The sequence below is a fragment of the Antechinus flavipes genome, chromosome 3 (assembly GCF_016432865.1).
Source record: "Antechinus flavipes isolate AdamAnt ecotype Samford, QLD, Australia chromosome 3, AdamAnt_v2, whole genome shotgun sequence".
In the NCBI taxonomy this organism is placed as follows: domain Eukaryota; kingdom Metazoa; phylum Chordata; class Mammalia; order Dasyuromorphia; family Dasyuridae; genus Antechinus; species Antechinus flavipes.
In genome coordinates, this window is record NC_067400.1 from 611,867,266 (window position 1) to 611,883,103 (window position 15,838).

The 15,838-nt window shown below is 52.1% G+C and overlaps 2 protein-coding genes across 2 annotated transcripts; both read left to right on the forward strand.

Annotated features, from left to right (window-relative positions):
* The first annotated feature begins 1,279 nt into the window (after positions 1–1,279).
* On the forward strand, positions 1,280–9,778 carry THAP8 (THAP domain containing 8). Its single transcript, XM_051990860.1, has 4 exons — positions 1,280–1,285; positions 7,975–8,133; positions 8,790–9,311; positions 9,583–9,778. The coding sequence occupies exons 1-4, from the start codon at positions 1,280–1,282 to the stop codon at positions 9,703–9,705; spliced, it is 810 nt and encodes a 269-aa protein (XP_051846820.1). The 3' UTR covers positions 9,706–9,778.
* A 206-nt stretch (positions 9,779–9,984) lies between these two features.
* On the forward strand, positions 9,985–15,337 carry CLIP3 (CAP-Gly domain containing linker protein 3). The gene is made up of 14 exons (XM_051988907.1): positions 9,985–10,077; positions 10,382–10,597; positions 11,113–11,252; positions 11,329–11,422; positions 11,563–11,724; positions 12,252–12,370; positions 12,481–12,717; positions 12,860–12,995; positions 13,112–13,240; positions 13,579–13,716; positions 13,792–13,915; positions 14,272–14,333; positions 14,469–14,541; positions 14,750–15,337. Exons 2-14 carry the CDS (start codon positions 10,438–10,440, stop codon positions 14,802–14,804), a joined length of 1,629 nt encoding a protein of 542 aa, XP_051844867.1. The 5' UTR covers positions 9,985–10,077; positions 10,382–10,437; the 3' UTR covers positions 14,805–15,337.
* Positions 15,338–15,838: the final 501 nt, after the last annotated feature.

The following is a 15,838-nucleotide window of genomic DNA, read 5'->3' on the forward strand; positions in this document are numbered from 1 at the left end:
CCTCTACTTTTTTTTTAAATTTTATTTGAAAATTTATGAGTGTGCAACAACGATACTGTTTGGGGATGTATTCTGATGGAAGTGGACCTCTTCGAGAAAGAGAGCCTTAATTGATCAAAGATGGACAGAAGCAGCTACACCCAGAGAAAGAACACTGGGAAATGAATATAAACTGCTTACATTTTTGTTTTTCTTCCCGGGTTATTTCTACCTTCTGAATCCAATTCTCCCTGTGCAACAAGAGAACTGTGCGGTTCTGCACACATATATTGTATCTAGGATATACTGCAACCCATTCAACATGTAAAGGACTCTTGTCATCTGGGGGAAGGGGTGGAGGGAGGGAGGGGAAAAATCGGAACAGAAGTGAATGCAAGGGATAATGCTGTAAAAAATTACCCTGGCATGCGTTCTATCAATAAAAAGTTATTAATTAAATAAATAAATAAATAAAAAGAAAATTTATGAGTGTGTTTTTATGTTACAAACATTCACAGATTACCCCGACTCCACGAGAGGTCTTTTATAACAAAATAAAACAAGTGAAACTAACAACATAGGGATCTCTTCTGCAGTCCCCCCCCACCCCCACCTGTCTTTTTTGTTATTTAAAGTGAAGAGAAATCCATTTTCTCTCCCTCCCACTCTCAGCTCACTGGAAACCAGAGAAATATGTCTCCCTCTACACCCTAAATGTATCATCTCTGTGATATGTTTCATCATTCATCCTCTGAACCATCTTAAATCAATCAATCAAAATACATTTATTAAGCATTTTTTTTTATTTTTTTATTTTCAAAATATATGCAAAGATAGTTTTCAACATTCACCTTTGCAAATCCTTGTGTTCCAAATTTTTCCTCTCCCTAGCCAACAAGTAATGTAATATATGTTAAACATAGTGCACACTTATTAAGCACTAAAGTGCCAGGTTAATAGACTAATGGCTATTAAACTCTGGGATGAAAAAAAAAAAGCAATTTTACCGTTTTCAGTTGTTTGTTTTGACTGTCGATATCAGATTCTCAAAATTGATGGCCATATTTTTAGTTCCTCAGCAATTGCTGTTGGGGGGTTTTGCCACTTCAAAAAAGAGCTGCTATAAATATCTTTGTACATAAGAGCCCTTTTCTTTTTTCTTTGATCTCTTTGAGTATAGGCCTAACAGTGTTATAGCTAGTCTGTGCCTTTTAGATCCACCACCCATGTTGCAATGTGCCTGTTTTTCCACAGCCCGTCCAACATTTTTTTTTTTTTTTTTGGTCCTATTTTCCATACGATGAATGTAAGAATGTAAGGCAGAATCTCAGAATTGTTTTAATTGGAATTCCTTTAATTATATGGAACATTCCCCATCTCCTGCTCCCAACATGGCTAATTAAAGTTTATTCTGCTTAAAAATTGACTTCATATACTTAGACTATTTTATCAATTGGACAATGATCCTTATTCTTATAAATTTAAATCCATTCCTTTTATGTTTTAAAAATAAGACCTTTATTAAATGACATAATACTTGTAAAGTGCTTAGAATAAGGTCTGACTCATAGTAGGTGCTTAATAAATGCTAATTCTCCTTCCTTTCTCTTTATCAGAGAAACTTGCTGCAAAGATTTTCTCCAGATGTTTCCATTTTAATTTTAACTATTCGATTTGTTTATGCAAAACTTTTTCAAGTTTTATGTATTTTATTTTCTCCGATACTCTTTATTCATTGTTTGCTCATGAATTTTTTTTCTATCCATAGACTTGATAGGAAATTTATTTTTAGATCTGTTCCCATTTGTAATTGATAGTTATGTAAAGTTATAAGGTATTGGTCTAAATTTAATGCCTTTCATGCTGCTGTCTAATTCTCCCAACAGTTTTTGTCAGATGTTAAGTGCTTATCCCAGGAACTGGGGTCTTTACCTTTATTGAAAACTAAAGTATTAGATATATTACTTAATCTATTCCACCGATTGAATTTTTCTTTTTACCAATGCCAAATTGTTTGAGGAATCACTGCTTTGTAGTATACTTTGAAATGTGGTCGTTAGGCCTCCTTGATTCCTATTTCTTTTCATTATTTCTCTTGAAATTTTTGACATTCTCTTTTTGCCCCATAAATATTTATTTTAATTTTCAAATTTGAATTCTCTTCCTCTCCCTGCACTTCCTCTTCATCCATTGAGAAGGCAAGAAAAATAAAACCCAATACAAAACAAATTTCTCTATTAGCCACTTCTGAAAGAGGGAAGAAGAAAGAGAAACACAGAAACACAGAGACAGAAAGAAGAAAAAGGAGGAGAGGAAGGGAGGAAGAGGAAGAGAGAGAGAGGAAAGAAGGGAAGAAAATATGCTATAATCTGCAATTTTAAGTCTTAGCTCCCTATCATGAGGTAGATAGCATGTGTCATCATGAGTCCTTTGGGATTGTGATTAGTTATTGTGTTTAATCAAAATTACTCTTTCAAAATTGATTATCTGTAGATTATTATTCTTATTGTGTAAATCCTTCCTCTAGTTCTCAATTCATTTTGCAATGGTTCAAATGAGTCTTTTGATCATTTTTTTTTTTAACAGGACATTTGTATTCTATTACATTTATGTACCATAATTTGTTCAGCCATTTCACAATCGATGGAGATTCCTTTAGGTTCAAATACTTTTCCATGACAAAAAGAGAGGCAATAAATATTTTTGTATATATGGGACCTTTTGTTCTGTCTTTGATATCTTTGGTTTGTAGACCTAAAACCTAGAAGAGGTCGTTGCTGGGTCAAAAGATATGCACAATTTCATAGCTTTTGGGGCATACTTGTATATGCTTGCCTCTAACAGTTGGACCAGTTGGACCAGCTATACCAACAGTGCCTTAGTATACTTTTCCCCCCATAATCCCTCTAGCATACAGTTTCCCATTTCCATACACATTTCCATTAGCCAAATTGATGGATGTTAGTGGTATCTCATAGTTGTGTTAATTTTCATTTTTCTAATTGTTATTTAGAGCAATTTTTATGTGGTTATTGACAGATTTGATTTCTTTCTCTGAAAACTGCCTAATCATATCTGTTTAGCATTTATCAACTGAGGAATGGTCTTTTTCTTGTAAATTTTACTCACTTTCCTAAATATCTTAGAAATGAGATCATTATGAGAGAAATATGCTATAAAAGATTCCCCTTTTCCTGCTTTCTCCCCACTAATTTTAGCTGCATTTGGTTTTGTTTGTGCAAAATTTTTAAAAATTTTATGTCATCAAAATTATTTAATTTAGAACACAAGATTTTGTAAGGGTGAATATTGAAAATTATCCATATATATATAAATATATAAAAAAGCTTTAATTTAAAAAATTATTTATTTAACCTTTTGTGAACCTCTCTATTTCATTTTACAGCTCTCAGATTGGTTAAGAGGATAGGAATATTGTACATGGCAACAAGATTATACAATGATCAATTCTGATAGATGTGGCTCTTCAATACTGAGGTGATTCAGGCCAGTTCCAATATACTGTGGTGGAGAGAGCCATGTGCATCCAGAGAGAGAACTAAGGGGACTGAGTATAGATCACAACCTGGTGTTTTCACTTTTGTTGTTTTGTTGCTTGCTTGTTTTTTTCCTCCCTCTTTTCCCTTGTTGATGATTTTTCTTGTGCAGCATTATAAATGTGGAAATATTTTTAGAAGAATTGCACATGTTTAACTTATATTGGATTACTTGTTGTCTATGGGAGGGATGAGGGAGGGAGAAAAATATGGAACCCAAGGTTTTGCAAGTGTGAATGATGAAAACCTCTCTACTTTTCATTTAATCATAAACTCCCTATCAATAAATCTTACCTGTAATTTCCTCTATATTCTACCAATTTGCTTATGATGTCCCCCTTTATGTCTAAATCGTGTACCCATTTTGAAGTCTCTTGCCATATAATGTGAGATGTTAGTCTATGCCTTGATTCTGCCAGATTACTCTTCAGTTTTCCCAATAGTTTTTTTTTTTTAATCATATAAAAAATTCTATGGCTTTATCAAAGATTAGGTTACTTTGCTGATTTGTTTTTGCATACGGTATCTAATCTGTTTCAATGATTAACTACTCTATTTCTTACCCGGTACCAAACTGTTTGATGATTACAGTTTGATGATTATACTTAGTAGTATAGTTTGAGATCTAATACTGCTTGACCTACTTTCTTGCCATTTTTCCCACTGTTTCTCTTAATATTTGTGCCTTTTTTGTTCTTCCAGATAAATTCTGGCATTTTTTTTTTTCTGGTTCCATAAAACAATCCTTGATAGTTTGGCATAAAATAATATAATGGCTAACATTTATGTAGTATCTGCTACATAAATTTTAGCTGCATGTCATCAAAATTATTTAATTTAGAACACAAGATTTTGTAAGAGTGAATACTGAAAATTATCCATGTATATATTTTTAAAATAAAAAACTTTAATTAAAATTTTTTTTCATTTAACCTACGAATCTATTTCACTTTACACTATCAGCACTATTGCTAAGTGCTTCAAAAATAGTATTTCTTTTGATTCTCACAATAATCTTGGGAAATAGGTGCTATTATTATCCCCATTTTATAGAGCAACAAGTGCCTTGTCTAGGCCCAAATAGTTAGTTTGTGTCTATTACTCCCTGATTCTAAGCCCTGGAGCTCTATCCATAAGCCAATTATCTTTACTTTTAGTAATTAATTTAGGTTTATTGTAGGGTTGAACCTGGCTCATCCTACCCAAGGGCAATTAACATTAACAATTTCCCACTTAATTACCTTTGGGGTTTTTTTTTTGGTGAGCCTTTGTAGTTGTATAGTTCATGTGTATATCTTGGAACATGGAATCCCAAGTATTTTCTACATTCTAGAGTAATTTTAAATAGTTTCTCTTTTTAGCTCTTCCTGCTGAGTTTTATATAGAAACTTCTCTAATGCTGGGAGGCCTGGAAGATAAGGTAAAGCCTTGGGAAACAAAGGTTGGTCAGACCATATCCCAAAGGCAATTTGGTTTCATCTCACAGAGAGTAAAGATCAAAACAGAAGTCATAGAATTATTGTTGGAGAGGTTTAAGGTTAATAGTCACCAAACTTGACCTAGTCTCCTCACTTTTATAAATCTTATTTTGCTTATCTAGAAATTGTGGAAATTAAGACTTACCTACCAACCTCATACGGGCATTCATGGGATGATAGCATTTAGCTGGAAGGGAACTTCTAAGGTCATTTAATCCACCCACATCCTCCTTTCATGGGTTGCTAGGTATCCAAGAGGAGAGAATTCTGGGACCCTAGACTGGTCCTAGCTGGTGCGATCCTGGGCAACTTAACCTGTTAGCCTCCATTTCCTCATCTGTCAAATGAGCCGGAGAAGGAAATGACAAACCAATCCACTTCTATGCCAAGAAAACCTTAAAGAGCATCATGATGAGTCAGATACTACTTACTGAACAATAGTAAATAACAATCTTGTCTTGTAGAGGAAAAAATTGAAATGATTGCTTGCCCGGTACTGCCTGAAATCAAATGATTTCATTTGAACTTCACAAAAACCTCCTGAAATAAGTGTTCCTGGTCTCAGAAAAGAGATAACAAAAAAGAATGGCATTTATGTAGTGCTTTTGAAATTTTATGTTTTAATTAACTTTAATTCCAATTTTAATTTAAATTCATCCATGCAAAACTTTTTACATGTATTATTTTATTTGATCCTCATAACAACTCTGTGAAGGAGATGCTATCATCGTTCCCATTTTCTACAAGAGGAAACTTAGGGTGAGAAAGAAAGGTTAAATGACAAGGTCACAGAATCAGAGGGGGGATTGGAAAGCCCATTTTACAGATGGGGAGACTGAGATTCAAATGACTTGTGCTAAATTCCTAGCATCTGAGGAGTATTTTGAATCTGTCTCTCTCGATTTCAAATCCAGCATTCTTTCCCCATTCTAGGCACTGGGCTAAGTAAGCACTGGGGATACAAAGGTAAAAAAAGCTTCAAGGAGCTCACATTCTAATAGGAGAAACATGCAAATGATTTTTTAAAATAGCTTTCTATTAACAAAGCATATGCATGGGTCATTTTTCAAGACTGACTCTTGCAAAACCTTCTGTTCCAACTTTTCCCCTCCTTCCCCCGGCCCCCTTCCCTAGATGACATGCAAATATTCACTAGCCATTTTTCAGACTCCATGGACCACAGCAATCAAGGCCTTTCTACCTACACTATATCCTGAAGTCTGTCCTTGGTCATGCTCATTGTATTCCAGACCCCATCTCTCTCTCTCATCCTCTGCCATCCTTTCTCCTTTTGCCTTCAGTCTTTCCCCAACCTCATTATGTGGCTAAAATATATAAACTTCAGCTTCGGTATTTGATCTTTCGGTGAAAAACTGCCTGAATCCATTTCTCTAAGTATTGACCCATTTGATCTCTTCACTTGCTGTCCAAAGGACTCTCAAAAGCCTTCTGCAGCAACAGTTCACTCAGTTTTCACTTCCCTGACTCTCACAGCCCTACATTTAGTGTCACACTAGCTATGGACAGAAAAAAAGAGCCCCGTCCATGTAGTCAGAATGAACTGGCTTCCAATGTTGTTCAGACTTGTACTGATTGAATGACTGGTCAAATCACTGCTTCTTCCTGGCTCGCCAAATCCTCGGCAACAAAGGGTCCAACTCGGTCTCCTAAGTCCTCTTGGATTCTAACTCTGGAATTGTATGGGAGGTAATCTCAGGGAAAGTAATTAGTAGCTGCCAGGATCCAGAACGAGCTCCCGCAGAGGAAGCCATCTGAGCCGTCTCAAGGAAGGACCTTGGGGAAACGAAGGCTGAGGTGACAAGTATCTTCCAGAAGGATGAATCTAGGTGCAATGAGAGAACCGCCAACCCGACACTTCCTGGAGGGTCGTGAGGTTCATTTTGGGACCAATTTATCCGAAATGGATGGTTCCTAATCATTTGTTGGATGAATCTGAACCCTAGCTTTGTGCCAAGTGCATATTAATAAATCCTTCCTTCCGAGAATTCTGGGATGTTACGGAATAAGGAGTAATTAAAGTCCGTTGCACTAATGGGGTTTTTTTCCCAAGAATTCTCGACGTATAATTGAATACAGACGGATGCATAGGGTAGATATATGCAAGTTTACATTCTAGTTGGAAGTGGGTGGGTGGGCAGCTGGAAATAATACTTACAAATTCTATGCTTCACACAACTTTACGGTGGTATATATTTACATGTAATGATTATAAATAGTATCTAGAAACTTGAAGTTAGTCTTGAAAGTGTTTGGCGTGAGTCGTTCACGAGAAGTTCATAATTAAACCTAGAAAGGACGTGCTGTTATCCCTATTTTACAGATGAGGAAACTAAGTGACTTATACAGGTGGTAAGCGTTTCCGAAGGGGAATTTGAACTCGGATCTTCTCCGCCCGAGTTCCTGCCCCTCTCCCCAAGCTTCATCTCCTTAAGCTGCTTGGGTTAGTATTTATGCCATTTACGAAGCTTCAAAACTGCTTCTATTTCCAGGACCCCGTCCGCCCCTTTACTCCATTAATAAACTTTTCTCCACGCTAAATTCGGACCGTTAAGAAAGCTTTCGATTCGGACAAAAGAAAGTCCCGTTTAGTGGGGAAAGTATTCAGGGATTTAGAGATCTTTTCTTTTCCCAAATTAGATTGTAAACTCCCCGAGGGCAGAAACTCGGATTTCCTCTCGCTTACGGAGCACTCTTGTCGCTCTTCTCTTCCCCCTCGGCACTAGCAAATCCTAGGCACAGAAAGGGGAAGAGGCCGATCGCACCCCGCCCCTCGGTTTTTGAGCCGGCGCCAAGTGCATTCCTCTTTCTTTTGACACGCGCAGTTTTTGCGCATGCCCGGGCGTCCAGCTACAACTGCGCACGCTCCCGGGCTCTTCCCTTACCCTACCCCGGCACATGACGGGGCCGGAGTGGAGTCACGTGACCAGGGCGGCGCGTAGAACCAGGCCGACCCGGGAATCCCGCAGAGGCCCGAGGGAGGGAGCCAGACAGGGCCGGGACAGAGATCGGGGCCATGCCCACGTCTTCTTTGGCTCCGCCCTGCCTCAACACTGCTGGCCTACTCGGCACCTACAACCTCCGCCTCGGCTTTTCTACAAGTGAGCGTCACTGTCAGGGAAGGGCGAACGGGGCGCTCCGGCATCATGACTCTGACGTCAAGACGCCGTGGTGACGTTGGTCCCCACCCCCTCCCGAAAAAAGAGCGAAGCCTCAAGGGCGGGGCCAAGGGAGGTGTGGGCGGGGCTTCCCCTTTCTCTCCACGCCCCTAGATTAAGAGGCGGGGGGAGAGAGAGGAGTCCTGGGATTCCTTGGCGAGAGGTGGAAGGAGTCCCAGAGGCCACCAGTCCCATCCCCTCTCTCTACAGTGGAGGAAACTGAGGCCCAGGCAGAAGTGACTCGTCCAAGGTCACCCCGGGAGTAAGTCGGTTGAACCGGGGTTCCCACACAGGTCTTGTGGCTGAACCCAGTCCTCCCCTTTACCCCCCGGCCCAGCAGGAGTCACAGCCCCTCCCCTATAATTAGAGGGAGGAGGGTCCTGGCTCCCTTCTGGAACTGGAAGGCCGGAGAGGTCCTCCAGCCCGACGCCCTCGTTGTACAGATGGGGACACTGAGGCCCAGGGCGGGCAGGGTCGGGTCCAAGGCGGGGCCAGCACTCGCTCCGGGGAGTCGGCGTCGTGCCCCGGCCGCGCAGCCCCTGGCCTGCCCCGGGCAGGGCTCGAGGTCCTGATAGGCGGCGCCTCTGTGTGTGTTTCAGGAACGCAGACGGCTGGGACCTGACGGCTGGATCTCTGCCGGAGCAGCCCTGAAGGCGACCGCGACCGTGGCCTCCTGGGGGGCCCCCGCGCTCCCGGGGACGGCGTACCTGGAAGCCTGGCCGGCCCTTCCCCTCGAGGCGCGGCCCCTGCCCCCCGTGACCGTGGTGTCGTCGGCGCTCGTCACCCCCATCGTCTCCACGCTCCCCATCGTGTGCCACACGGCCGCCGCGGCCTCTGCCGAGGCTGAGCGGGCCGAGCCGGAGGAGCCCGACGGTGCGGCCGAGGAGCCGTCGGGGGAGCCGTCCGGGGCGGCCCCGCGGGACGAGCACGCCTACCACCGTGCCCGGCTGGAGCCCGAGGCCGGGCTGGACGGGCTGGTGGCGGCGCTGCAGCGCAAGGTACGGGGGCTGCAGCAGCGGCAGCGGCGGCACCGCGCGCGCCTCGGCGCCCTCGAGGGACTGGTGCTGCAGCTGCGACGGGACCACCTGCTGTCACACGAGCGCCTGCGGCTGCTGGGCGCGGTAAGCCTGCGGGGCAAGGTGGGGGATGGGTCGGGGACCGAGGGGGACACAACTGGGGGGCGGGTCCCGGGACATAGGGACACGGGGGGGGGGGGCGCAGAACACAGAAAGGTGCACAGCGTGGGGGAGGGCAGGCTGCGGGACACGGAGACATGGGGGGGCACAACGTGGGGGGACGGGCCGCAGAACCCTGACGGGTGCACGGCGGGAGGGGGGGCCTCCAGTGGTTGGGCTGTACCCCACTCACCACCCTCTTCCCTTCTTCCCGCAGACATGCCTGCCCGGGGGCCCCGCACGCCCCGAGCCCGCGGGGGCTGGCGCCGTGACCATCGTGTGCGGGGAGCAGCCCGCTGGCACCGTCCTCTACACGCTAACATCTGCCCCCTCCCCCTGAGCGCCCCGGGGGGCGGGGTGGGGGGGCCATGCCTCAGAGATTCTTTTGCACTCAATAAACTAACTTGAGAAAACCTGGAGTCTGTGAATTGGGGGGAGGGGGGAAATCTGAGCCCTTTCTGTCTGCTTAGCGCCGCCTTGGACTTTCTCTCCCTGTGTGTCTTTTCTGCCATTCTGGGGGTCTCTGTTCACTGCCTGCTCCCGCTCCCCCTCCAGTCCCCCGCCCCCGGGGGCGCTGCGCGGCACGGCGCGCATGCGCGCTCGGGGCCCCGCCCTCCGGCCCGTCTCTGTCTCCAGGTCTCTCCATCTCCATCATCTCTCCGTACTCCTCTCTTTGCACCTGTCTCTCCCCTTCTCTGTCTCTGCACCAGGGGTAAGAGGCCCCGACCCCACCGGGGGGAACGCGAGCCCAGGCATCCGAGCCCGCGGTCTCCGGCTGCATCTGCTGGAGCCCGGCGGCCTGATGCCTTGGTCCAGGCAGGAGGGGAGGGGATGCGGGGAGATGGGAGGGAGACGTAGATTCCCTAAGTAAGGGCGGGGTGGGGGGAGAGGTGCGGGCCTCGGTCTTGGGGAGGGGGCTCCGGGACCCTGGGAGTGGCTACGCCGCCTGCCCCTGCCCTGGGGGCGGTGATGAGTGCTGACAGCTGTCCGCCCCCTTTGCCGCCCCCTCCCCCCAGGTTTTGATCCCAGCTCCCCCAGTGCCCGGGCCCCCTCCCTGAGCGTCCCCGGGGCCATGACGAAGACGGACGCCGCAGCGCTGCCCCCGGAGGAGGAAGAGGAGGAAGAGGAGGAGGAGGAGGAGCCCCTGCCAGAAGCTCCCAGCCCCATCCCGGAGCCCAGGCAGAAGCCCGTGGTGCACCCCTCCGCCCCGGCCCCGCTGCCCAAGGACTACGGTAAACACGCCCGAGGTGTGGCTTAGCGGGGAACCCCGGGAGCCGCCGTTCTCCCAACCCAGATCCTCGGGAGAGCCTGAGGGGGTCAGTCTTGTGACCCAGCGGGATCCATCCTGGATCTGAGGGATCCGACCTAGTGGGAATCCAGAAGGATCCAGCCCCGAGAGCTCAGGGGATCTGGTGGCTCTGCGCCTGGGGGGCTCAACTTGGCCATTTTTGAAAAGTGTTTGGTGACAGAAGGGCACTTGGCTCTTGTAGGTTCCCTTTGGAATCCGGAGCATTTGATGGTTTAAAGGGCCCTCCTGAGGAGGGGCCCCAGGGGACCGCACATACCCCCCCTTTAAGAGCCCCTCCTTTTGGTGGGTCAGAAGGCAGGAAGGGGGGCTGAGGGGGGTCCAGGTGAGCATTCTCAGTCTGCAGGGTGACCCCTGGGGACCCTGGCAGGTGGAAGCAGACTCTGGATCTGGGGGTACGTTACCTTGGCCAAGAGCTGACCTGCCTCTCTCTCCCATCAGCCTTCACTTTCTTTGACCCCAATGACCCAGCCTGTCAGGAGATTCTGCTGGACCCACGGACCACCATCCCCGAGCTCTTTGCCATCATCCGCCAGTGGGTGCCCCAGGTTCAGCACAAGATTGACGTCATTGGCAATGAGGTGGGTGGAGGCCGCGGGTGGGGTGCGGGGGGTCCAGGACGGCCCTTCCCGGGGTGACAGCGGAACCCTTCCCCAGATCCTGCGCCGTGGATGTCACGTGAATGACCGGGACGGGCTCACAGACATGACCCTGCTCCACTACGCCTGCAAAGCCGGCGCGCACGGCGTTGGTGAGTGGGCTGGGCCCCCGGAGCCCCGGGAGCCATCTTTGAGTTCCTAAGATCCCAGGCCCTCGAGCTCCCTAATGCCAGCTCTCCTTAAGTTCTCGCCCCACCCCCGGCCTGTGCCCACCCTGCCAACCTCCCCACAGGAGACCCGGTGGCCGCCGTCCGCCTGTCGCAGCAGCTGCTGGCCCTGGGGGGGGACGTGACCCTGCGGAGCCGCTGGACAAACATGAACGCGCTCCATTACGCCGCGTATTTCGACGTCCCCGATCTCATCCGCGTGCTGCTAAAGGGGGCCCGGCCGCGAGGTATGGGGGAAGGCCCCGGCCTGTGGGGGAGGGAGGCCCAGACTGGTGGGGGGAGGGAGGCCCTGGCCTGTGGGGGAGGGAGGCCCAGACTGGTGGGGGGAGGGAGGCCCAGACTGGTGGGGGGGAGGCCCCGGCCTGTGGGGGAGGGAGGCCCAGACTGGTGGGGGGGAGGCTCAGATTGGTGGGGGGAGGGAGGCCCCGGCCTGTGGGGGAGGGAGGCCCAGACTGGTGGGGGGAGGGAGGCCCAGACTGGTGGGGGGAGGGAGGCCCAGACTGGTGGGGGGAGGGAGGCCCAGACTGGTGGGGGGGAGGCCCAGACTGGTGGGGGGAGGGAGGCCCAGACTGGTGGGGGGTGGGAGGCCCAGACTGGTGGGGGGTGGGAGGCCCAGACTAGTGGGGGGGAGGCCCCGGCCTGTGGGGGAGGGAGGCCCAGACTGGTGGGGGGTGGGGGGGAGTCTGGGACCCGAGGAGTCTCTGGCTACCCTGACCGGGCCCCTTCCTGCCCCCTCCTCCCTCTCCCCTCCTAGTGGTGAATTCGACTTGCAGTGACTTCAACCACGGCTCAGCCCTGCACATCGCAGCGTCCAACCTGTGCCTCGGGGCTGCCCGCTGCCTCCTGGAGCACGGGGCCAACCCTGCTCTGCGGGTACGTGAGCTGGCCCTAGGCCTGGCGCCCGGCTGCCCCCTGGGCCCGTCTCCCAGAAGCTGGGGGGGGGGTGCAGCCCGCGCCCCCTGACCACGGCTGTCCCCCCGCAGAACCGCAAGGGCCAAGTCCCGGCCGAGGTCGTCCCGGACCCCATGGACATGTCCCTGGACAAGGCTGAGGCCGCCCTCGTGGCCAAGGAGCTGAGGACGCTGCTGGAGGAGGCCGTGCCCCTGTCCTGCGCCCTCCCCAAGGTCACGTTGCCCAACTACGACAACGTCCCGGGCAACCTCATGCTCAGTGCCCTCGGCCTTCGGCTCGGGGACCGGGTCCTGCTGGACGGCCAGAAGGTCAGGGGCCGCGGGAGCGGGGTCAGACGCGGGGGCGGGGGGCGGGCCTGGGTCAGCGGCTGGAAGGGGAGGTGGGAGTCGGCGTGAGGGGGGGCAGGGAAGCCCGCCCCCACCCTCAGTGCTCCGGATCTCTCCCCTCCAGGTGGGGACGCTGCGTTTCTGCGGGACCACGGAGTTCGCCAGCGGCCAGTGGGTTGGCGTGGAGCTGGACGAACCCGAGGGCAAGAACGACGGCAGCGTGGGGGGCGTGCGGTACTTCATCTGCCCCCCTAAGCAGGGTCAGTGCGGCGGCCCCCGGCCCTCTCCCGGGCTTTCTGTCCTGAACCTGGGCCCGACACCCCTGGGAGGGGCTGGGGGTCCCGGGGCAGCCCTGCTGACCCCCCTGCTCCCGCAGGGCTCTTTGCCTCCGTCTCCAAGGTGTCAAAAGCAGCCGACGCCCCTCCTTCCTCCGTCACCTCCACCCCTCGCACCCCTCGGATGGACTTTTCTCGGGTCACTGGCAAAGGCCGGAAGGAGCGCAAAGGTCAGAAGGGTCCCTGTGAGAGCCGGGAAGGCGTCCGGGGGGCTCTGGGGGGCCGGCTTCTGTCAGTCGCCCAGAAATGGCTGGGTCTGCTCCAGCTTCCGAAATAAGGAAGTGTTTGGAGCGTGGGGAGCCCTGGCTCACAGGCCCTAAGATCTGGGGGAGTCTCCCCACATTTAGATGTTCCAGGGCACACTTGAGTCCGGGGTTCGAGGAGCACCAGATGTTGGGACTGGGGGGTTTTGACCCTTTGTTCTGGGAAGTCTTGGGTGTAAGAGGCCCCCAAGGGAGGGAGGAATTCTGCTCCCCGACATCCCGCCTCCTCCTTCCCCCTCCTCCAGCAAAGAAAAAGTCTCCATCATCCTCCCTGGGCAGCCTCCAGCGCGAGGGGCTGAAGGCCGAGGTTGGGGACCAGGTGCTGGTGGCCGGGCAGAAGCAGGGCGTGATTCGCTTCTATGGGAAAACGGACTTTGCCCCTGGTAAGGCAGAGGCTCCGGGGCGGGCGGGCGCTGGGAGGGTCGGAGAGGGGCTGAAGGGCCTCCCTGCGCCCCCAGGTTATTGGTTCGGCATCGAGCTCGACCACCCGACCGGGAAGCACGACGGCTCCGTCTTCGGCGTCAGATACTTCACGTGTCCCCCTCGCCACGGGGTCTTTGCGCCCGCGTCCCGCATCCAGAGGTAAGCCCTGGGGCCAGAAAGCTGGGTACCCCCAGACCTGAGAGTCTCCCCCAAAAGTCAAAAACCCCAGAAATACATCCTGGACACGGGAAGCCCCGGAGCTGGATCAGGGTCCTCCCCAAAGCCTGGGAGCGGATTCTCGAGGACAGAGAAACCGGCACAGACCCCCCAGGTCCCCAGGAGGCCGGCAGCCCGTAGGGACTCCAGGCCCAGAGGCCGCCTCCCCAAGCAAAGGCCAAGACCCCCCCACCCCGGCGTCCCCAAGAGAACCTCTAGATCAGCGACGGCCGTCACCTCGCTCAGCCCCGCTTGTCTGTCTCCCCGGCCCCCTGACGCAGACCCCCTTGTTTCTCCAGAATCGGCGGCTCCACTGACCCCCCCAAGGACAACATCACAGCCAAGAAAGTCCAAGTGACCAGTGGGTGTGAGGGACTCGGGGGGTCTGGGGGTGCATGAGGGGGGAGGCCCCAGGAGGGGCAGGGGAGACTGGGAAGGGGGAGGGGGAGGGGAGACCCGGGAGGCCCCCACCCTGACCACCACTGCCTTTCCCCAGTGACTCAGCCAAAACGTACGTTCCCAACTGTCCGGACTCCCAAGGACATCACGTCCGAGAACTCCATCTCCAGGTATGGGGGAGGGGGCGGTCCCTGGCCTGAGCTAGCTGAGGGGCCAAGGGGCGGCCGGGAGCGGAACAAAGATGGCGTGGGAGGGGTCGCGATCAGCAGGAGCGGGGCCCACTCGTGGCAGAGGGGATGGGCCAGGGGGCAGTGCCAGCGCTGGAGGCGGGAGGCCCGGCTTCCTGGGCACCATCCCTCCTCCCCTTCCTCCTCCCAGGTTACTCTTCTGTTGCTGGTTTCCTTGGATGCTTCGGGCAGAAATGCAGTCGTAGGAGCCAGGAGCCGCGGTGGACTCTGGACCAGAGACCCTAATCGTCCCCCAGTATATGACCCCCAGCTCGCCCCGGATGTACCAGCCCCGAGTCCCCCCAGTATTCCACCCCTCCGGATCAGACCCCAGTTAACGTGGGCACCAGTGTCAGACTTATCCCTTACTCATCACTGACCGCGCCATCCGATCTCCCCTCAGAGACACTGACCCCCGGTCAGCCCCAGACGGCCCGAAATGACCCCAAATTGTCCCCTTCCCCTGACCCTTGGTGACCCCCTCAGTGACTCCCTATAACCCCCAGTGCCTTGATATTCACAATTAGCCCCTCCCCCTTAGAGAAATCTCTATTTTTTAAGACACTACACCCCCGGGCCCACCCCCGGGCCCTCCCGGATCCTGGCCAAGCCCCACGCTCACATTAGGGCCCCCAAAGCCGCCTGGGGTGTCGCTCACTGACCCGCATGCCCCCTCCCCCAACTCAGCATGCCCCCCCCCCCCTCCGCCTGGCTTCAATAAAGACATTTCTATGGCCAAGGGTCTTGGGTCACTTTGAGTCATTATGGGGTTTGGAGCCCCCGGGCCCTCCGAGGCGGGGAGGGGACTTTGGGCCTTGTCGGTCTCCCTTCCCGCTCACGGCCCCCTCGGGAGCCTCAGGGATGCAGGGGAGTGCTGCCGGGGCCCACCCACCCCTGGGGCAGGGAGGAGCTGGCAGGCTGGGCTGGAGCCCGTTCTGGCTGCCTTCCCACCTGGCATGGAACCATCCTTGGGCAAAGGAGAGGAAAAGGAAGAGCCCGGAGGCTGGCGGGAGCCGAGGCCTCGGCCTGGCGCTGCCCAAGGGAGACTTTGGCCGTGCTGGGTCAGCAGGCGGCCCAAGAGTCGGCTCCCCAGGGTCCAGCCCGGCTTCTCAGCCGGCCGTTTCCCCTGGCCCGTGCCCAGCTCCCGTCCCACGTCTCAGGCCCTCATCTCTCCCCGAGATCAGCCGCATCCTATGGACATTTCCACCTAAATATGGCTCCGCAAAACTCCACACTTACA

Bases quoted from the DNA above. Each gene is read 5' to 3' on its own strand.
- THAP8 (XM_051990860.1), top strand. The intron at 8,134-8,789 runs GTGAGCGTCACT...TGTGTGTTTCAG, and splicing joins CCGCCTCGGCTTTTCTACAA to GAACGCAGACGGCTGGGACC. The intron at 9,312-9,582 runs GTAAGCCTGCGG...TTCTTCCCGCAG, and splicing joins GCCTGCGGCTGCTGGGCGCG to ACATGCCTGCCCGGGGGCCC.
- CLIP3 (XM_051988907.1), top strand. From the start codon at position 10,438: ATGACGAAGACGGACGCCGCAGCGCTGCCCCCGGAGGAGGAAGAGGAG. The intron at 10,598-11,112 runs GTAAACACGCCC...CTCTCCCATCAG, and splicing joins CCCGCTGCCCAAGGACTACG to CCTTCACTTTCTTTGACCCC. The intron at 14,542-14,749 runs GTATGGGGGAGG...TCCTCCTCCCAG, and splicing joins TCCGAGAACTCCATCTCCAG to GTTACTCTTCTGTTGCTGGT.